The sequence below is a fragment of the Carcharodon carcharias genome, chromosome 2 (genome assembly GCF_017639515.1).
Source record: "Carcharodon carcharias isolate sCarCar2 chromosome 2, sCarCar2.pri, whole genome shotgun sequence".
NCBI classification, from domain to species: domain Eukaryota; kingdom Metazoa; phylum Chordata; class Chondrichthyes; order Lamniformes; family Lamnidae; genus Carcharodon; species Carcharodon carcharias.
Window position 1 is genome coordinate 114,826,395 of NC_054468.1, and position 23,386 is coordinate 114,849,780.

At 43.6% G+C, this 23,386-nt stretch overlaps 1 protein-coding gene across 9 annotated transcripts in view; it reads left to right on the top strand.

The window, feature by feature from the left end:
• The window catches only part of LOC121292423 (1-phosphatidylinositol 4,5-bisphosphate phosphodiesterase beta-4), a 451,886-nt gene that overhangs the window by 345,238 nt on the left and 83,262 nt on the right, over positions 1-23,386 (top strand). For all 9 annotated transcript variants that reach the window (XM_041214297.1, XM_041214373.1, XM_041214305.1 and 6 more), the window contains 4 exons: positions 1,069-1,273; positions 2,704-2,792; positions 9,497-9,647; positions 16,176-16,225. In XM_041214297.1, the coding sequence (XP_041070231.1) occupies positions 1,069-1,273; positions 2,704-2,792; positions 9,497-9,647; positions 16,176-16,225 (495 nt within the window). The remainder of the gene's footprint in view (positions 1-1,068; positions 1,274-2,703; positions 2,793-9,496; positions 9,648-16,175; positions 16,226-23,386) is intronic.

Genomic DNA, 23,386 nt, shown 5'->3' on the forward strand with positions numbered 1-23,386 from the left:
GGTAGATGCAGGAAGGATGTTTCCCCTGGCTGGGGGGATTTAGAACCAGAATAAGGAATAGGCCCTTTTAGACAGAGATAAGGAAGAGTGCCTTTACTCAGAGGGAGGTAAATCTTTGGAATTTTCTACCTCAGAGGGCTGTGAGTATGTCATTGAGAGTCATTGAGTACGTTGAACACAGAGATCGATAGATTTCTAGATATTATACATGGCAAGGGATCTGGGGATACTGTGGAAAAAGGCATTGAGGTAGAAGATCAGCCATGATCTAGTTGAATAGTGAGACAGCAGGATTGGCTAGATGCATGACAGTCGATTTGAGGCCTCCTGTGGAAATGTGCGGTAGCACCACCAAAATGTTGGGCAATGGCTTAACAGCTCATTCCCAGTGTTGCCCCGGCAGTGCCAATTTTGCCCATGGCTGAAGTGTCCCTCAGAGTCAGGCGATCAGTCCATATTAAAATGTGAGGGTGGGATCCAATGATTTACCTAAGATCCCAATTGTCATTTTAGGAGAGTGCTGGACAGAGTGTGGACCGTGTGCACTCCAGCCAGTATCCAGCCAAAGAGAGCCCAACAGGTAATGGAGCCAGAAGGAATAGGGGAGTTTGAGTGGGCCACGGAAAAATACTGCAGGCCCACAGCTCACCTGGGCTCGACCCTTGAGTCGCTGGTCACTGTCAAGATTAGGACAAATCCACGAAACCATTAGCCCTGTGAAATGAGTCTAAAAAAGAAAGCATGCTATTTCAAATGGGATGGGGTCTTTCCAACGTGGAAAAATGAGTAGTGGAATTCAATAACTTATGTGTGTCTGCATTGGCGATGTGGATGCTGTGGTTCTGTTGATGCAAGGGCACGATAAATACTTGACATGTTTAATTCAAGGAAATAAAAATCCTCTCACAAAAATCTGTTTTGCTTGGAAGGAGAATTGACGATTTGATGCCATGACTTCCAATTGCCCAGTTCTCAATTGCAACTGCTTGCTGTGCAATTGCATAACTTTATTTTTCAAGTTATTTTGTTTCAGCAGTGAAAGCCAAATGTATATTTTTCATTTTCCAGGTAATTCTGCCTGACCTTGCCGTGTTGAGAATAGCAGTTTATGATGACAACAACAAGCTGATTGGTCAGAGAATCCTACCTTTGGATGGTCTCCAAGCTGGCTATCGACACATATCCCTCAGAAACGAAGGCAATAAGCCTTTATCATTACCTACCGTCTTTTGTAACATTGTACTCAAAACATATGTCCCTGATGGGTTTGGAGGTGAGTTTATCAGGTTCCTAACTGTCGATAGATATTAGTGTACAGTGGTAGCATGTTGGAAGATTGCCCACTAAGCAAAAAGTAATCACTGAAATATACAGCATCCCACATGCTGTCCATAACAGCTCTGATAATGACAGAATTAAATCAGCTAAGTACATGTATCACAGAAATAATTTACAACCTAGAGCAGCTTGTATCATGCAATTTTCGCGATTTTGTCTTTTGTGCTTGAATCCCAATTTGATTGCTTTGTAATGCCCCATCTGAAAGCACTGGCTCTTCCTCTTGTACAGCTCCAAGATTGGTCCCGTCATATCTTGTCTCGGTGTCGGTGATTGAATTTTGACAGTGGCTTTCAGCGTGCTGTTTGTCCATGTGTGTACTGCAACGAGCCCTCCACTGGCGTAAACGCGTGTTCATTTACCGGTGCCCTGGGGCACTGAAGCCAACTGTGGAATCCCTATCATCACCCTGGCTACAATCAGTTAGCTCAGCAGAGATGGGGAAGTTGAACCCAGGACGTCGAATCTGCAGGCGTCAAATACATGTCACCTTTCCACTGAGCCATATGCAGGCTCTTCCAATTGTGTAATTTAATTTTCATTGTCTTAGTTTGAATTACATTCACGTCTTCCGTAATGTGTAGCAACTGGGGAAACCTCTCGGGCAGATTTTCCAGTCCCTGTAATGTTTGAGCATATCCTTTCTAAACGTTTCCATTCGTTCACCATAAAGATTGCCTACCTTGACCTCTGTAAACACTGTCTGCCTTCTGCCTCCATCTCAGCTCGTCTGTTGCTGAAACCCTCACCAGGCCTCCAGGCTCCAACTGTAGTGTTCATCAGGCCAGTCCTGTAAACTTCAGCACATTCAAAACTCTGTCACCTATATTCTATCCCGCGACAAGACCTACCCTGTACTCACTGACTTAAAGTGGCTGCCCGTCCCCCACAGCTATATTTTAAATCCTCATCTATGTTTTAAATCCCTCTGTGGCCTTGCCTTACCCCTGACTTTCTTCAGCCCTGCAACCTCCATTTCCACCAATACCCCCACCAGCCCCCACCACCTGCACAATGCCTCCTCAAGAGTTCTTCATTCATTTATCAATGGTTTCTTGTGAGGCCATTCTCCCTTTACCCCACCATTAACAGTATCACACTCAAAAATTCCTTTTCTAAACTCTTACCCCGTCTGCCGCCTTGTTCTCCTTTAAGACTTAGCTGAAAACCAACCTAATTCATATTTAGTTTAATATTTTCATCCACTCTACAAAGTGCAAGTCAGAATATTGACACAATCCGGCTTATCTTGATCTCTGAGCCATAGCTGACCCAACATCATTGCATGCCACGATAACGAAAATAATATTGTTAATTGTTACTTCTTTTAAATTGTCTTAAAACCCTTTTTTTTTTCTCCACCAGATATCGTTGATGCTTTATCAGATCCAAAGAAATTTTTATCAGTGATGGAAAAGAGGGCTGACCAAATGAGGGCGATGGGAATTGAGACTGTACGTAAAAATGCTTCAACATGTATTGCACACTGAACAGCAAATCGTTAAGTAAATTTTCTTCTGAGTGCCAAAGTTCAAGAAAATGGTTTTTATCTTGTTACGGTAAACCAATAATTAGCTACCAAAAGCTTTATTTTCTCTTCAATGTTAGACGATGGGAAATATACCCAAAAGCAGGTACGAATAGACTGAACATGAACACGTATTCTAGTCAAAGTCATATTAATACTGAAGAACTATTGGGGTTGGATAAGTCCTTCCTTCACTGCTCATTTGACATTGGGAATGCCTTTGTGGTACCTTGTATTTCAACAAACCATAGAACCATCGAAAGGTTACGGCACAGAAAGAGGCCATTCAGCCCTTTGTGTCTGTGCTTGCCAAAAAGGAGGGAAAAAAAGAAACTAGCCGCTTGGTTTAATTCCACTTTCTAGCACCTGGTCCATAGCCTTGCAAGCTACTGCACTTCAGGTGTAGATCCAGGTGTCTTTTGAATGAGTTGAGCATTTCAGCCTCGACCCACCAATTTAGGCAGTGAATTCCAGGTGCTCATCTCTGGGTGAAAAAGTTTTTCTTCATGACCCCTCTAATCCTTCTACCAGTCACCTGAATCCGTAGCAATCAGAACTGTACACAAAATCCCAGCTGTGGCCTAACCAGCATTTTATGCAGTTCCATCATTACATCCCTGCTTTTGTATTCAATACCTCATCCAGTAAATGAAAGCATTCCATATGCTTTCTTTTCCACCTGTCCTGCCACCTTCAGAGACCTGTGGATGTGTGCTCCAAGGTCTCTCACTTCCTCTGCACCTCTCAATATCCTCCCATTTATTGAGTATTCCATTGCTTTGTTTGTCCTCCCCAAATGCATTACCTCACACTTTTTCGGATTGAATTCCATTTGCCACGTTTCCGCCCGCTCAATCAAACCATTGATATCATTCTGAAGACAACAGTTATCCTCTTCACCGTCAACTACATGGCCAATTTTTGTGTCATCTGCACATTTCCCGATCCTGCCTTCAGCATTTAAGTTCAAATCATTATTATATACGATAAACAGCAAGGGCTCCAACACTGAGCCCTGTGGAATGCCACTGGAAACTGCTTTCCATTCGTAAAAACATCTGTTGACCATTACCCTTTGTTTCCTGTCACTGAGTCAATTTTGGATCCAGCTCGCCACCTTCCCCTGTATCCCATGGGATCTCACTTTTCTGACCAGTCTGGCATATTAAAATCCAAGCTGACTACATCCACTGCACTATCCTCATCAATTCTCCTTGTTACTTCCTCAAAATATTCAATTAGTTTAGTTGGATACGATCTCCCCCTAACAAAATCATGCTGACTATCCCTGATCAATCTGTGCCTTTCTAAGTGACCTTTTATCCTGTCTCTCAGAATTGATTCCAATAATTTTCCCATCACTGAAGTCAGACCATTTAATTTATTAATAGATAGCCCTATTAATTTTCAAGGATGTCAGGCCCTCCAGTGCTTCCTCTCTCATAATGCATATTGTACCTAATACTTCACACTCCTCTTTAACTAGAATGTCTGCATCATCCCTCTCCTTAGTGAAGAGGGAGACAAAGTGCTCATTGAGAGCCTTGCCCAAATCTTCAGCCTCAACACACAAGTTACTATGTATATCTCTGATAGGCTCTATCCTTTCCTTAGTTATTCTCTTCATCTTAATGTACTGGTAAAACATTTTTGTGTTTTCTTTGATCTTTCCTGCCAATATTTTTTGTATTCTTTCTTTGCTTTCTTAATTTCCTTTTTTACTTCACCCCTGCACTTTCTATACTCCTCTAGGCTTTCTACAGTATTAAGCTTTTCGTGACTTTCATAAGGTTTCTTTTTCTGCTTTATCTTGGCCTGTATGCTTTTGGCAGTACCTTGCTTTTTATTTGTGGGGGCATGCCTACACTGTGCCTGTAGAATCTCACTTTTGAATGCCTCCCACTGATTTGACACTGTTTTCCCTTCTAACTGTATCTAGTCCACTTCTGCCAGCTCACCTTTCAGCTTTGGAAAATTTCCCTCCCCCCAATTTACAACTTTTCCTCTTGTTCTGCCTTTGTCTTTTTTCATAATGATGCTAAATCTAACTGTATTATGGTCACTATCTCCAAAATGGTCACCCACTCCTACTTCATCCACTTGCCCAGCTTCACTTCCTAAGCCTAAATCTAGAATTGCGCCCCCTCTTGTTGGGCTTCTGACATTTTGGCTGAAAAAGTTCCCTTGAATGCAGTTCAAGAATTTTGTGCCCCCTGTGCTCTTCACACTGCTTATCCCAATTGATATTAGGGTAGCTGAAGTCCCCAAATATTACTGCCCTATTGTTTTTGCACTCAGAAATTTATCTACATATTTGCTGTTCTAACCCCCACTATTTTGGGGTCTATGTTGCAGGATGCTTTACTCTGTTAAAGGCGCTATAGAATGCAAGTTGTTGGCGTTGTCACTGGACAGTGTTAAGGATTATATGATCCAGACATTTTGCAATTTGCTCCTGACAGCTTAAGATTTCTATTCATTCTCATTGGCTGATCTTGAAAACCAAAAGCATTTAAGAAGTAATGAGGTTGAAAACAAACAAAAAAAATTACACCACCCACCTGCCTTCACCCAACTCTTAGTTCCTGTTTAAACACTTTGTATGGAGCTCAGACAATGGTAGATTTGACCCCTGGCCTGTGTCAAATCGCCTCACCTACCTGCATGTGTCCCTGGGGTTTAGGAGCTAGATTTTGGATACGATTGTTTGGACCCCGACACGGGCTCGATCCCAGATTGGGAACCCAGGAACCCAGAATTGGCCATGGCAGGTCATCACCCATGATCGTCTTGGAGGTGGCCGATTTAAGAAGCTGCCTCTGGGGACTGCGTCCAATTAAAGATGGTGGGTGGACCAGTGGGACCAACAGGCCCAATCAGAGGGCCTGCGGTGATGTCTGGTTGGCAGCCCCACCAGAAGAGGTGGGCATTTTCAGTATAGGTAGGAGAACACAAGGGCTCTTCAAGGTGGAACCAGCCTCTGAAAAGCTATAGAAGTGTGGGGAACAAAAAATAAATGCTGCCAGGCTTTCAACGAGGTGGGGAAAACCCTTCCACAGGATGAACTGTGGCCACAAACTCTGCACCTTTGCCTCTCTCGGCCCCGCGATTTAAAGAAGAATTCACTTAACCCCGCAGCCTGCTTCCGGGAGCCTGTCTCCAGGCAACAGCTGGACTTTTGACCTCAGGCAGGAGGCGAGGGTGCTATCTGCCTTGGGGAAGACCCCGGCGGTATCGCCAAGTTGACCCTAAGTTGAGACTGGTTGGCTGCCCGCTCTGCCAGTCAGAGCCCCACCTCCTGCAAGATTGCCTGGAGTTGGGATCGTGTTGCCCCAATGCTTTTGCTGCCGGTTCCCATTCCAAACCCATCTCCAAGGTGACAGGGAGAATTCAGCCTTAGGTGTACACACGTAGATGCCGGATGAAGACCGGATTAGGCTCAAACGTGATAACAACCTTAATCAAAGAGCTGATTAACATGCACGTGACAAAAATGGTTCCTTGGATAAGCTCCTTGCAGGGGTTATCACAGGGATAAAAACCTTCATGATTCACGCTTTTCGGAAGGTTTCAGGCAAGAAAGGAGAAAACGCGTTTTTGCAAATAAACATATTTATTTAGGGATTAGGTTTATGTTATGCAGCTAAAGCCGCAGTTTCCATTTGCCATCCATTTACTGGCACCATGTATTCCCCTTTAATTGCACCTCATTGAGCCAGGTTTTTGCATGCACGTCTGCAGGAATTAATAAGCGGCCATCGGTGGCTGAGTTATAACTAATTAGCAGAACAATTATGGTAAAGTCCATTAATTCCAATCATACTACAACCGTTGCCTGATTATTCAATTAAAATATAAATGTGCAGTTGCAGTCAAGTGGTAGGAGCATGTGTACCCTTTCCTCAGGAAGAAAGGCATAAGTGTGAGATTTAAGCGAAATTGATGGTAGGAAAATAAATTATGCATAAGGCCACAACACAACAGGAGTGAGTGTTTGTATTCCATCCATGTGCATTCTCTGCACAATATCAGCAGCTTGTTATTCAAAGCACACTTAACATCCCATAGTCCCATCAAGTTACAACATACATCAAGAAGCAGCCACCAAGCCTTGATGTAAATATTAGGAGGGGCGTTGAAAGCTTAGACTGAGAGGCACTATGAAAACAATGACTTATATTGATATAGCGCCTTTAATGTAATTAAACATCCCAATTTGATTCACTGGAGGATTATAAAAGAAAATGTGACATTGAGCCACACATTAGATCAGCTGCCCAAAAATTGGGTCAAAGTGGTAGGTTTTAAGGAATATCTTCAAGGAGGAAAGAGAGGTACAGAGGCAGAAAGATTTAGGGAGGGTATTGCAAAGTTTGAGGCCTAGGCAGCTGAAGGCACAGCCACCAGTTGTGGATGCTCAACAGGCCAGAGCGCAGATATCTTGGAGGATTGTGAGGCTGGAGGAAATTACAGAGATAGGGAGGGATGAGACCATGATAGGATTTGAAAACAAGGATGAGAATTTTAAAATAAAGACCTTGTTTGGCCAGGAACCAATGTTGGTCATCAAACACAGGGGTGATAGCTATACAGCACTTGGTGCAAATTAAGACAAAGGCAGCAGAGTTTTGGACAGCCTCAAGTTTATGAAGGGTAGAGTGTAGGAGACCAGCTAGGAGCGCATTAGAAATAATCATTAGAAAGGCATGAATGAAGGCTTCAGCAGCAGATAAGCTGAGACAGGCGAAGTCAGGTGATGTCATGGAAGCAGAAATAGACGGTCTTAGTAATGGCACATTTATGTGGTTGGAAGCTCATCTCAGAATCAAATATAACATTGAGATTGTGAACAGACTGGCTTAGTATCAGACAGTTGCCAGGGACAGGGATGATGTCGGTAAATAGGGAACAGAGCTTGGAGCAGGGGCCGAAACAATGGCTTCAGCCTTCCCAGTATTTAATTGGAGGAAATTTCTGCTCATACTGGATGTTGGATAAGCAGTCTGATAATGCTGGTGTTGAGGTAGAGCTGGATACTTTCAGATGAAGCTGTGGAGGGTCAACAGGTAGATGAGCAATAGGAGGGGGCAAAGAAGAGACCCTTGCAGGACACCAGAGGTAACAGTGCAGAAGTGGGTCAAATAAAGCCAAATTATTATGGATGTTGATCATGAAGAGAAGGAAAAGATTAATGCTAAGAGGGGAGAGGAAAGCAGGGGGGAAGCAGTGTTTGGCGAAGGAGTCTTAAAGAATAGGGATATGGTATCCAAACTCTGGGATTCCAGAGAAGCAGGTTAAAGGAGGTTTTGAAACGAAATGTTGGTATTTATTGCAAGAGGAATGGAATATATAAGTAGGGAGGTTTTACTGCAGCTGCAGAGCGGACCTGAAGAGACCATGTCTGGAATACTGTGTGCAGCTTTGATCTCCCTCTTTTAAAAAGGATATAATTGTGTTAGAAGTAGTTTAAAGAAGGTTCACTTGACTGACTCCTGGGATGAAAAGTTTATCTTATGAAGAAAGGTTGAGCAGGTTGGGCCTTTACCCATTGGAGTTTAGAAGAATGAGAGGTGATCTTATTGAAACATTTAAGATCCTGAGGGGACTTGACAGGGTGGAGACCCAGAGGATGCTTCCTCTTGCGGGGGAATCTAGAACTAGGGAGCAAATTTTAAGGATAAAAGGTTTCCCTTCTAAGATAGAGATGAGGAGAAATTTTTCCTCTGAGTTAATATGTGGAATTGTCTTCCTCAGAATGCAGTGGAGGCTGAGTCACTGAATTTATTCAAGGCTGAGTTAGGTAGATTTTTGATAATTAGGGAAGTCAAGGGTTATGGGGGGCAGACAAGGGTTGGAGCTGAGACCATGACCAGCTATGATCTTATTGAATGAATGGTGGAGCAAGCTCAAAGGGCTGAGTGACCTACTCCTGCTCCTAATTCCTATGTTCCTATGATTCTCTTGGAGGATGCAGAACTAACTTATGTCAGTGTGGTTAGAATGATGGGCCAGCATGTTTACAATGGTACATGTTACAGATAACAGAGGCAAGAACATTTGGAGAGATTGAAGTGTGGCAGTCAGTAAACCAAAGCGTAGAGGTAATGATGGAGAGATGGCAGGCACCTTGGAGAGATGGGCTTCACGATGCTGTCATTATTGATAACACATATGTACAATCCCCTTATCCCTGCAGCTAGGTTTGTGTAGAATTCATCCTAATCCCAGAACAAGGGCTGGCATCTATACCGGGAGTGCATTGAGCACGCAGCCAGAAATCTAACCAATATCCTACCCTTACCAGGTGCCTTGTAACTATGGTGACCTATGGATGTCACAAAAGCAGCCGAAGCCAACTTTTATAATGACCAGGCAGGTACAGGGTTTTTTAAACAATAAAGTCATAAAAAATATTAGTTTTATGTACACAAGTAATAATAAATAACAGCAGAAAAAATTCAGTCTAACAACTGGTCTACTTGGCACCTGTGCATTTCCCGCAGAATTAAAACTTGAGTAGATCCATCCCCATTTCCAAGGTGACGAGTTCGGGTAAGATTTCTTCATGGAGAATATCTATTAGTGGAATATTTTGTCACTCATTGTATGTTGTTTGCTTTGAATTTCAAGAGTGATATAGCAGATGTGCCAAATGACAACTCCAAAAATGATAAAAAAGGGAAAACTAACCCAGTTAAAGCAAGTGTAACGCCACAGAGCAGCTCCGAGCTAAGGCAGAACTCGACTTCTGGCCAAGGAATTGGAAATGATGCAAAGAAAGGTGAGAATAAAAAAATAACGGATTCATGTTTAAACAGTGTTTGTCGTCTTAAATTGTCTTAAGAAAGCTATTGGATTGGAACTAATGGATTTTTTTTTATTCGTTCATGGGATGTGGGTGTCGCTGGCTAGGCCAGCATTTATTGCCCATCCCTATTTGCGCTTGTTCAGAGGGTATTCAAGAGTCATCCACATTGCTGTGGGTCCGGAGTCACATGTAGGCCAAACCAGGTGACGACGGCAGATTTCCTTCTCTAAAGGACATTAGTGAACCAGATGGGTTTTTAACGACAATCAGCAATGGTTTCGAGATCATCATCAGACTTTTAATTCCAGATTTTAATTAAATTTAAATCCCACCATCTGCAGTGATGGGATTCGACCCCCGGTCCCCAGAGCATTACCCTCTGTTCACCAGGCCTGCTCTCCCTGCCCGCACAGGTAGCACTGAGTGCTGCTACTCGCGATCCACGCAGGGTGGGCCTACCCGTGTGAAATCACGAAGCCAGTCGGGGGCAGTAGTCGGCTTCCTGACCACCCACACCCACCGAGCGCCCCCCACTGATGAGGGAAACATTCTGGCCTGGGTCTTAGGATTGCCAGCCCAATGACAATACTGCGAGTGTGCCTACACCACAGGGATTGCAGCGGTTCAAGAAAGCAGCTCACCACCACCTTCTCAAGGGCAGCTAGGGATGGACAATAAATGCTAGCCCAGCCAGCGATGCCCACATCCCCTGAATGAATTTTTTAAAACTGCAGCCCCCCCATCATGCTGAGTTTGCCTATATATTGAGCTATATTTTGGGCAAAACTCGTGAAGCTTGACACCATCCAGGACAAAACAACCCACTTGATTGGCAGCCCATCCACCACCTTAAACACCTACTCCCTCCACAATGGCAGCAGCGTGTACCATCTACAAGATGCACTGCAGCAACTCATCAAGGCTCCTTTGACAGCACCTTCTAAACCCACAACCTCTGCCACCAAGTAGGACAAGGGCAACATGGGAACACCATCACCTGCAAGCTCCCCTCCGATCCTCCACCATCCTGACTTGGAGCTATATCGCCGTTCCTTCACTAAGGCTGGAACTCACTTCTAACAGCACTGTGGGTGTACCAGCACCACACGGACTATAGCAGTTCAAGAAGGCGGCTCACCACCACCTTCTCAAGGGCAATTAGGGATGGGCAACAAATGCTGGCCTGGCCAGTGACCCCCACATCCCTTGAAAGAATAAATTTTTTAAAAACTATTTGCTTTGGCGTTTAGGTCTGGGAAACATATCCAGATTGAGTGTTTAGATTAATTTATGAGTGCTTGCCAACCTCCTTATATTGTGTTCACTACAGATTACTGCCAATAACTGGAAAAAAAAATGAACTGCAATAATAACCATTTGCCAAATTTTAAATACTCTGATTTTCCATTCATTATCCAACAAGCTAAGACCTAAACTGTTTAAAAAAAAAGAAGGATGTTTTGTTACTAGAAGTTGCTCACTTAGGGGCTCCCATTGAATCTTACCGGAGGCCTGAATTTTTCAATCGTTGGGCGCAAGTGCGATAGCTGGGCTCAGGAGTGGATGTGCCCCTGGCTGCGATCAGCCCCCAACTACGATTTCACGCTGGCTGGCTGGCCAGTTAACAGTTAGCCAGCATGAAGCGCACGCTGAAACGCTCAGCGCTGCTGGGGGGGGTGGTGGTGGCGAGCAGCAAAGTAGCCGAGGTTGCTAGATGGGTGCTTCAGGAGAGCTCCCTGAGGGCAACAAGCTGCCCCAGAGAGTTGCAGACCTCCACAGACTAAAGGCTGTGACAAAAAAAAATGCTGCAAAATCTGCAGCACAATCCAGCGCCTGAAAACATACCTCGTTCGAAACCAGCACCCAGATATCTCTTTTTATCTTGTTATCCCCACGGGAGATTTCATCCCGCCCTGGATCGGGGTTTGAAGCAAAAATGCCGCCTGGAAGAATGTCCCATCCGCCAGCCGTAAACGTGGACGGGCCACGTGGAATCGCTGGTTGATTGCCCACTTAATTGCCGGTGGGCACACTCCCGACTGCCACGCTCGGCCGACCAGAAAAATATCGCGTGGGTGCTTGATGACGTTGGGAGGCTCGCCCGGAGTCATCTCGCACCTTTTCACATCCGCGTTACGGGACATAAGATTCTGGCCGTAATTTTAAATACCTGATAAAGGGAAACCTGTATTACCCTTGTTTAGACTAAGTCATCATGCCATCAGATGAAAACTCTCTGAATTTGTTATCTCATCATCAAGGCACCTCACCATAATCCCTTAAACATGATCATGTTAAATATGAGACCCGAAATGAATATTTGATAACAATGGAAAATGTTACAAATGTGTTATATTTAGAAACATATATACACATATAGGCAACAATATTGCTTCAGACTCATGTCCTGGTGATTACACATTTAACTAGCTTTCTTTAATCTCTACCTACGATGAACACAGAGTGGTGCAAGCAGACCTACATAGAACTCCATACTGCTTAATAGTAGTTCCCTGAAAGCAGTTACCTGTGTCACACTGGCACCAGCATTATAATTACAGTAAATTATAATTATAAAACCAACAATGGACTCTACAGACACAATGCAACAGGCCCTGTGGGGGACTCCACAGTTCCAGTGTAGTCAACGAAAAATGTATGTAACTAATATTTAGCTCCTGTTAAACAATGATTGGACTGGAAGGCATTACTTTGTGCAACAACATTATGGCTGCTGGTAGTTTTTACAAAGGAGAGATGTACTGGTATTGTCACTAGATTAGTAATCCAGAGGCCCAAGCTAATACTCTGGGGACACAGTTTCAAATCCCACCAGTATAAATTCAATTCACAGAATCTCACAGTGCAGAAGAGGCCCTTCGGCCCATCGAGTCTGCACTGACACGTGAGAAACACCTGACCTACCTACCTAATCCCATTTACCAGCAATTTCCCATAGCCTTGAATGTTACGACGTGCCAAGTGCTAATTAATTAATAAAATCTGGAATTGAAAGCAGGTCCTGGTAAGGGTGACTATCACCAGTTGTAAAAACTCATCTGGTTCACTGATGTCCTTTAGGAAGGGAATCTACTACTCTTAACCTGGTTTGACCTGAATCTGACTCCAGACCCACAGCACTGTGGTTGATTCCTCTGGAATGGCTCAGCAAGCCACCCAGTTCAAGGGCAAATAGGGATGGGCAATAAATGCAGGCCTTGCTAGTGATGTCCATGTCTCATGAAAGAAAAAACACACACATAGCCCTGTAATTTGTCCTTATTATATAAGATGCAGAGCAGATTGACCTCTCCAAGATGTTCCTTCCACAAACCATATAAAGTTGGCACTGCTAATCAATGAAGAACTGCAGGTAAAATTTCCATGTAGCACTGTGAAACAGCTCCCTGAACTCGTGTGGCAAACTCTTTGAGTCCGTGGGACCCTCTTTCATAGCCAGAGTCATACGGGCTCAAAACGTTAACTCTGTTTCTCTCTCCACAGACGCTGCCAGACCTGCTGAGTATTTCCAGCGTTTTCTGTTTTTGTTTCAGGTCTCCAGCACCCGCAGTATTTTGCTTTCACCTTAGTACACGCGGGGAATTTGGGCACAGAACTAGGTGGTCCCCACAGAATTTTCATTCCACTAGTGTCCATTAAATCTGCACTTAATGTTTCGACGTGCGTTCCTGGCAGCCAAAGCTTTGCCTCGGGGAGACAATTTTATAAAATCGACTCTTACATCCTGTGTTATAAAACTGTGACCAACTGAATTGCACAGGCAACGCTTTTGTGGTTGCAGCACGGCAGGAAAATGGCCTTGAAGCATTCGATTTTCCGCGCAAGTCACTATAAATGTCACGGACTTTAAATCCATTCATCATCAGATATGAATGCAGCTTCTCTTTTAAAACAATGCTCATTAACATAATAGAAGTGGCTTTTGCACCAGATCAATTTTAGACCCCAACTGCTGTGGAAAAATAAAATTCCGAGCCAGTTTTGCTTGTGGCTCACCTAACCTCTAATCTCACTTCAAATTTATGTTCTTAGTTTCTAAATCCACTGCTTAAACTAAATGACCTGCTTAAACCTTCAATATTGGAGTCTCTCTGCATTTTAAGGGCTTGAGTGTGGCCTGACCGTGGGGCAGGATTTTCCGAATGTCGGGGGGCCCCAGACCATAAGACTATAAGACATAGGAGCAGAAATTAGGCCATTCAGCCCATCGAGTCTGCTCCGCCATTCAGTCATAGCTGATAAGTTTCTCAACCCCATTCTCCCGCCTTCTCCCCGTAACCTTTGATCCCCTTACCAGTCAACAACCTATCTATCTCGGTCTTAAATACACTCAATGACCTGGCCTCCACAGCCTTCTGTGGCGGACATGGCTGGGAAACAGCCCACCGCCCACAATCAGCCCCCACCAAACCGTGCTTTTACGCCTGCTGGCCAATTAACGGTGAGGAACTCAGCGCTGCCAGGGCGGGAGCAGGAGGAGTGCGAGCGCTAAAGTCTGCGCATGTGCTGGGGTGCGCACACTTAAAGCTCACTCTTTCTCTCTGAAGGCACAGAGCTGCTTTGGGGAGCTGAAGAATTGTAGAAGCAAAAAATAAAGATCTCAAAAATGAGAGAAATGTGTGAGTCAGCCGCATGAACAGGGGCACTTTAAAAATGATGTCCAAAAAATTTTTATTTTTTTAAAAAATTGCTGTTGGAAACCTCACCCTGCTTGCGGATGAGGTTTCCTAAAAAATCCAAAGGCTGCCTGGCTGACTCATCCACCCGCCAACCATAAGGATGGGCAGGCAGTGAAAAAATGGGTTTCAGTTATTTGATTAATAGGCCTCTCAATTGTCGGCGGGTGGGTTGCCGACTATTGCGCGTGCTTGCCGACCAAAATATTGAATGATGTCGGGACGCTTGCCTGATGTCATCACGCGCTATTTGACGCCCTATCAGGTTGGGAGCGCACCTGCCCTCGGGGCGTAAAATCCTGCCCGTGTTCTTTCCCCCTCTCCCACCCCGCACCATGTAAACACTTCTACTTTTCTGAGTTCACTTCATAGCTTTAAGGCGTAGAATCACCTTTCTTGCTTCATCATGACAAAAGAAATTCAACCTCATTTTAGCTGCTACACATTTTAACCCGTTGTCCTATGGTCCGACTGGTTTGTTCTCAATTGATCTTTGTTGTACCCCTGAAACTCTCAATTTTTTATTTCCTTATGCACCTACTTAAAATAAAGTTGTTACCCTTTTAGGTTATTTTTGATCTGCTTATTCAGCCATTCTGACCATGGCTTTATAATTCTTAACTCTCATCCTAACATTTGTTTTCCATGTCCGTTTGAAAACGAATTTCTTTTCTCTCTTTTATTTGGTCTTGGGATGTGGCCTTCGCTGTAAGACCAGCATTTGTTGCCCATCCCTAATTGCCCTTGAACTGAGTGACTTGCTAGGCCATTTCATAGGGCAATTAAGAGTCAACCACATTGCTGTGGGTCTGGAGTCATATGTAAGCCAGACCAGGTAAGGATGGCAGATTTCCTTCCCTAAAGAACATTAGTGAACTAATTGGCCTTTCATGAAAATCTGGTAGATTTTGTGGTTATTATTATTAACTAGCATTTTATTCACGTGTGTTAAAACACCAAATTCAAATTGCCCAAGCTGCTGTGGTGGGATTTAAATCATGTCTCCATTGGTCTGGGCCTCTGGTTTACTAGTCCAGTCACATTAGCACTCCGCAACATTCCCTTGTAGTTCTACACCTACAGCCAACAGTTACCAAATTCTCAGCTTTGCTCCTCTGAAGTCCTCAAATTGTTTGTCAGTTTAACCATTATCATACCAAATTATACAAGTTTCTACTTTGCTACATTTCCAAGAGCAATCCATTGGCTGTGAAATGCTTTAGGACTTGCTTTCTCATGAATGGCGCTATATAAATGCAAGTCTTTCTTCTTAGTGATGACTAACACCCAAATGTTTCCCACGTCCAGGTTCATAATCAGTTCTGATGAGTTGTTGAATTCTAAACTCTGGCTTAAAAAGAACTATCAGGTCATTATTTCAATACTGTTTTTGAGACCTTGCTGTGTGCAAATTGGCTGCCACAGTTCCCAAAATTACAGCAGTGACTACACATTACATTGAACTAATTAGCTATGAAGCATTTTGGAATGTTCCGAGGTTGTGAAAGGCGCTGTATAAATGCAGATCTCTTTGGTGTCTCACTGCTTAGCTCCAACTGCAGTGGGTTGTATAGCTAACTCAAGCCGTCCCAACAACTGTACCATTTCACTTTGGGTGGCCTGACTAAATCCATTTGAGTTGTCTCCTTTTTTATCTTGAGCATTAGTCTTTGCGATGTGCTAACATAAGCATGCCTTGTATATCATTATGATGTGGTTTGGTTGAACTGTTAATGTGTCTAAAATACCTGGAAAGAGTTTTAGTTGTGCTGACTAATCATTGCTGGAACTTTTTTTTTTACAGATTTAACACTAGTACCTCAGGTGAATATTGAGGACTTGAAGCAAATGAAGGTAATTTTGAAAAAAACTTTTTAGAACGTGCAATTATTATTCATTCTTGAGACGTGGATGCTGCTGCATGTGTTGTCCATTCCTAATGAGCTGCCTTCTTGAACCACTACAGTCTTTCCCACAGCGCTGTTTGGGAGCCATTTTAACCTGGCAGTGGTGAAGCAACAGCAGCGATATATTTCCAAGTTAGGATGGTGTGTGCAACCTGAACGGGAATATGTACCTGATGCCCTTTCAGGCAGTAAAAGTTGTGGGTTCGGAAGGTGCTGTTGAAGAATTTGCTGCAGTGCATCTTGTAGATGGTGCACACTGCTGCCACTGTGCACCGGTGGTGGAAGGAATGAATGCTTAAGTGGGTGAATCGGATCAAACAGACTGCTTTGTCCTGAATAGTGTCACATTTCCAGAGTGCTAATGTGACTGGACTAGTATCCAGACCATTAGAGACATCATTCAAAACCAGCCACAGTGGCTTGGGCAATTTGAATTCAGCATTTTAACGTATGTGGAATAAAATGTTGTTTGGAATCTTCACTCATCCAGGCAAGTGGAGATTATCCCATCGCAAGTTGACTTGTGCCTTGGAGTTAATGAACAGGTTTTGGGGAATCGGAAGGGGAGTTAGTACAAAATTCCCATCCTCTAACCTGCTCTTGTAGCCACACTATTTATGTGGCTGATCCAGTTAAGTTCCTGATTAATGGTGACCCATATATAATACTTCGGAGATTACTAGAGAAATAACTACCACAAAACGATAATTCTACAGACCGATATACTTCAGGTCACGTTTCCCTTTGATTCACAGTCTGCTTCCATCCCTTTCTCTTTGCTGGGCAGCCATTGCATGGGCAGATGTCTTCCATTAACTTGACCAAGTGGCCATTACTCATCTGTGAATCTTGAAAGTGTGGTCTGCTTGGCTCTCTGGCCAACAAGGGCAAAACTTAAGATAAAAGCAAAATACTGTGGATGCTGGAAATCTGAAACAAAAACAAAAATAGCTGGAAAAACTCAGCAGGTCTAACAGCATCTATGGAGAGGAATACAGAATTAATGTTTTGAGTCCGTATGACCCTTCAACAGAACTAAAGAAATGTAGAAATGAGGTGAAATATAAGCTGGTTAAGGGGGGTGGGACAGGTGGAGCTGGATACAGGGCCAGTGATAGGTGGAGGCAAAGAAGAGATTGCCAAAGATGTCATAGACAAAAGGACATACGAGTGTTGACAGTGGTGATATTAGCTAAAGGATGTGCTAATGGTGACATTAAGGATATAAAGCAGAACAAGCAAGTGACAGGTGGCCCTAGTGGGGGTGGGGCGGGGGGAAGGGATCGAAATAAGCTAAAAGGTGGAGATAAAACAATGGATGGAAATAAATTTAAAAATAAGATAGAAATAGGTGGGAAAAAATATATATATTTTTTAAAAATATAAATTATTAGAAAAAAGGGGATAGGAAAGGGGGTGAGGATGGAGGAGAAACTTCATGATCTGAAGTTGTTGAACTCAATGTTAAGTCCAGAAGGCTGTAAAGTGCCTAATCGGAAGATGAATAAGGGCAAAACTTAGTCTTGTCCTCAAAAACACCAATCAGGCACTTCCAGCAAGGGTTGTTAGGTGGTTTGGTTCACATGCGAAACCCCAGCTAACTCTCGTTCTGCCAGCCACAGGTTCTGAAGCGAATTGTATCCCACCTACTACTATCCCTGGTGGGGCCATCTGATATAGCACCAGCAAGAGATCAAACATGAGAACCCAGTCTCACAGATACAGGTGTTGAATTGGGGCCAGAAGCAAATTCAGAAAGTATCCTGTCAGCTCCTTGATGGCATTCCTGCCTCCAACCGATCTTGCCGGAGTCGCTTTGGCACTGGCTACCCTCCTGATGCTAGCGGGTAGCCAATTAGCACAATTAATGGCGGGTTGAGGACATGGCCAGGGACTTGCTGACGTCAGACCAGCCCCCCACTGAGTCAGGAGGCCAGTGGCAGCTTGGCGGCACCCTCTTGGTGGTAAGCTATAGAGTCCTCAAGGTGTCATCTTACTGGCCCATGAAGGGCCTGCAAAAGTCTGAAGGCTTCAGCCTTGGCCATAGCTCTTCCTGTGATGGGTTTCCCCTCTATAATGACGAACCTTGGAGCTGTGAGCCTTTCATATTTTTGCGTATTAATCAGACCTTTGAGGGCACCTCCATTTTGAGAAGCCCTCATGCTCGCTTACCTGCCTCAGCAGCGCCCACCTCTGCCAGTGCAGCTGCTGTCCATCCAGTGCTGCGAGCCCTCCTATTGGGCCTCCCACTTTGGGAACCCACTAGCCCTCTTTAATTGGACAGCAAACGTGGAGGCAGACTCCACGTTTTTGGTCACCTTCCGGAAGATTCCAATGGTTGACACGCCTCTGACCCTTATGGGGTCAGGACTCAGAAACAGTCCTGATGAAATTTTAGCCTCATATGTCATAATCCTTCACTAAATGAACTCGCGGCACCATCAAGGATCTTTGGTAAAAGCAAAGTACTGCAGATGCTGGAAAACTGAAACAAAAACAGAAAATGCTGGAAAAACTCAGCAGGTCTGACAGCATCTGTGGAGAGAAAGACAGAGTTAACGTTTTCAGTCCATATGACTCTCCTCCAGAGCTCTAAAGAAGAGTCATATGGACTCAAAACGTTAACAAGGGTCTTTGGTTCTTTTTTTAACATCACTTGCAAAGTTTCATCTTCTAACAGTATCAGAAAAACTCCACATCAAACTATATTATTGTTAAACATCACTATCCAGAAGCCATTTTAAGATATCATGGACACCTTTAAGTGAAGCTATGGCACATAACTGTATAACATTACTGCACATAAACCTATCTATCGATAAAAGCTGCTGGAACCACAAAGGTCCGTCAACATCTGAGGAGAGAATGAATGGGTGACAGTTTGGGGCAAGACCCACGTGCTAAAAATCTGTGGCCTTTTGATTGTACCGGAAGTTTCAATGCCTGCTTGATGGGAACCATAGACCCTGTTGAAATATCCAGGGTCTGGAGAGATTCCCTATTTTGAAAAAAGAGCTAACATAAACTCAGGGTGCTTTACGGACAGTTAAGTATTTTTGAAGTGTGCACTGTTGTAAATTCGGAGCATTTGCATTTGGCTTTGCCCCGAGCATAAATCTATCTTCTCTTCTCAGATTTTGACAAAGTCCTATTAATATAAAGTAAAAACAGAAATTGCTGGAAAACCTCAGCAGGCCTGATAGCACCTGAGGAGAGAGAAATAGAGGCCAGGGTTTTCTGTTCAGCGTGCAGGGTCGGGTCCTGCATGCCGATGCATAAAATGATGCGCGATGATGTCGGGCCTGCGTTCTCAATGTCACTGCGCGTCATTCTGATCTTTCTTTCGGCGGGTGTGCACTGGAGTCGGCTGAGCGCCCGCCGAACTGTCAAAGGCCTGTTAAGGCCATTAATAAACTTATTAAGCAATTTGACAGGGTTGCCCGTCCAACCTTAAGGTTGGCGAGCAGGCAAAGAGTCCAGGCGGCTTTCGCATTTTTCATGAAGCCTCATCCATGGGCGGGATTAGATTTCAGGAAGGGTTTATTAAGTTAATAAATATTTATTAAACACTTGATAAAAATGTGAAACAAAAACAGAATTACCTGGAAAAACTCAGCAGGTCTGGCAGCATCGGCGGAGAAGAAAAGAGTTGACGTTTCGAGTCCTCATGACTCGAAACGTCAACTCTTTTCTTCTCCGCCGATGCTGCCAGACCTGCTGAGTTTTTCCAGGTAATTCTGTTTTTGTTTTGGATTTCCAGCATCCGCAGTTTTTTTGTTTTTATCTCTCTGATAAAAATGTGATGCTGTCACATGAAAGGATATGTGTAAATGATTTTTAACTCCTTTTATTGTAAAGTTTCAAATTCAACTTAATCTCCCTGAGGCAACTCCGTGCCTCAGGGAGATTTCTGTGCTTTTGCACATGTGCATGCGTGAAAGAGTGCAGGCCCTGAATCTCCCTCTTCCCCCTGCCTGTACAGGTAGCGCTCAGTACTTCTGATCATGCTGGGTGGGCCTTAATTGGTCTGCCCACACAAAATGGCGGCGTACAGCCAATCACGGGCGGCGATTGGCTCCATGCCCACTCCCGACTGGCCCGCCCAACGGGGAGAAAATTCTCCCCCAGAGTTGACGCTTCGAGTCCGTACGACCCTTCTTCAGAGCAGAGCTTTTATCCTATTATAATGTCTGTAATTCACTTACTGGTCTCCACTATCCTTTACATAATACTCATGTAACACTCCTCAAATCACATTTTATTCAATGTTATATTTCATTAAGTTAATTCAAACATAACGCTACCTTAGTTGGCCTCAGGAATGATATGGTAAGGATCTGGAAGCAAACTGTTTGCCTGTTCTTTGAACTAGAAAATCACCCATTGCCAAAAGGGACCTAAAAATTAGAGGACAATGACTGCTTACAATATACAGCACAGAAACAGGCCACTGAGCCCAACCAGCCCATGCTAGCACCACTCATGTCTCAACCCAACCTTTCTCATCTAACTCTTATCAGTATAACCCACTATTCCCCGCTCCGTCATTTGCATTTAACCATTACATGCTTATTCATCTGGTGAGCTTCTTTCATCTGGTCATTGCTGGATCACAAAGGTCCCTGACTAGAACACTCATCATTGTGAATCATTTTTCAATTTTGCATCACAGATTTATCTAGTCACGTTTTGGATAAGCCCAGATTAATCTCCCCAGTGTAGGTTGAGAACCTCTTTGTTAAAGCTATTTTTCAACCAGTGGAAAGTGTTTTTGTTAATGAATGGATGATAGAGGCAAGGAAACATAGAAAAGTAAGTGAAAGATTTAAATTTTATTTAAAGAAAGGGCTTTGAGTAGTTGAAATTGGATTTGAGTCAGAAGAAAAGAGTGGAATTTTAATTTAAAAACAGGAAGGATACAGAGAACGAGAAAGAGAGGAGGGAAAGACAGTCTGAAGGCATCTGGAAATAACGTGCATATAAATTTTTGGCCTGAATTTTGCAGTCATCAGTGAAGCAAGGGTGCTTGCCAGTGGAATAGAAGAAAGCATTGCGAGAGAAACCTCACAATCACTGTGACAAGAACTTTACCTCTCTTGATGTGCAACTGATTGCAATGTTCTTTAAAGGACATTCTCACTGTGGAGCTGCAGTGATGTCATCAAGCTGTCCAAGGAGCCAATCACACTAAAGAATTCTCGCAGACAGCTAGCCAGGAAAGAAAAAAGCACTTATGATCAAATAACCTTTAGAACATTTTACACAGAACAAAATAAAGATTGGGACACCCATACTGGGTGGAGGTGGTAGCTGAAATATCATGAAAGTCTCCTCTTTAAAAAAAGTGACTAATTAAAAATATTTAGTTCAAAAAATTTATTAATTAATCATAATGAAGACACTTCACGTACAGTTTTTTTCAGGGCTAATCTGTTGTTCAACAATAGTTATTACTTGGATTGCTGTTAAAACTTCAGTTACGCCTTACTGAACAAGATTTAACTTTTCGCGAACATACATACGGACATAAGAATTAGGAGCAGGAATAGGCTACTCGGCCTCTCAAGCCTGTTCCGCCATTGAATAAGATCATGGCTGATCTGATTGTAACCTCAACCCCACATTCCCACCTACCACCGATAACCTTTCACTCCCCCTTGTTAATCAAGAATCTATGCAGCTCTGCCTTAAAACTATTCAAAGACACTGTTTCCACTGCCTTTTGAGGAAGAGAGTTCCAAAGATTCACCTCTGAGAGAAAAATTTTTTCCTTATCTCTGTCTTAACTGAGTGATCCCTTATTTTTAAACAATGACCCCTGGTTCTAGATTCTCCCACAAGAGGAAACATCCTCTCCTCATCCACCCTGTCAAGGCCCCTCAGGATCTTAAAGGTTTCAATTAAGTTGCCTCTTACTCTTCTAAATTCCAGTGCATACAAGCCTAACCTGTTCGTCCACCCTTTCCTCAGAAGACAAACCGCCCATTTCTGATATTAGCCCTGTAAGCCTTCTCTGAACTGCTTCTAATGTATATTTAAATAAGAAGACCAATGCTGTACACACTACTCCAGATGTGGTCTCACCAATGCCCTGTACAACTGAAGCATAACCTCCCTACTTTTGTAATAAATTCCCCTCACAATAAATTATGCTGTACCTGCATACTACCCTTTTATGATTCATGCACTGGGACACCCAGATTCCTCTAAATCTCAGAGCTCTGCAATCTCTCACCATTTAGATAATAAGCTTCCTTTTTATTCTTCCTGCCAAAATAAACAATTTCACATTTGCCCACATTATACTCCATTTGCCAGATCTTTGCCCACTCAGTTAACCTATCCATGTCACTTTCCAGCCTCCTTACGTCCTCTTCACAATTTACTTTCCTACCTATCTTTCTGTCATCAGCAAATTTAGCCACCATTCCTTCGGCCCCTTTGTCCTAGTTATTTATATAAATTGTAAAAAGCCGAGACCTCAGCACTGATCCCTGTGGCACAGCATTCGTCACATCCTGCCAACCAGGAAAGGACCCATTTATGCCGACTCTCTGCTTCCAGTTAATGATGGAGTTTCTAACAGCGATGACAGAACAGGAAGGGGAGAGTTCTCACGTCAATTGATTTCATTGATTGCTAGCTCTGGGTAGGGGTGGATGGTGCTATTCAAGGCGGAGCAGCTATTGAACATAAGAACATATGAAAAAGGAGCAGGAGTAGGCCATTCGGCCCCTTGAGCCTGTTCCACCATTCTCTCAGATCACAGCTGATCTACCTCAATGCTATTTTCCCGCACTATCCCCATACCCCTTAATGTCTTTACTATCTAGAAATATCTATCTTGAATGCACTCAATGACTGAGTCTTCGCAGCCCTCTGGGGTAGAGAATTCCAAAGATTCACCACCCTCTGAGGGAAGAAATTCTTCCTCACCTCAGTCCTAAATGGCTGACCTCTTATTCTGAGATGATCTCTCCTGGTTCTAGACCACCCAGCCATGGAACAGTATCCCACAACATCAGGATTTATGCTTTCATTCGCACTGTTGCTAAATCCTGAAGTTGCGGTCAGTTTTAGAGTAATAATGACAGCAAAAGCTGACTGC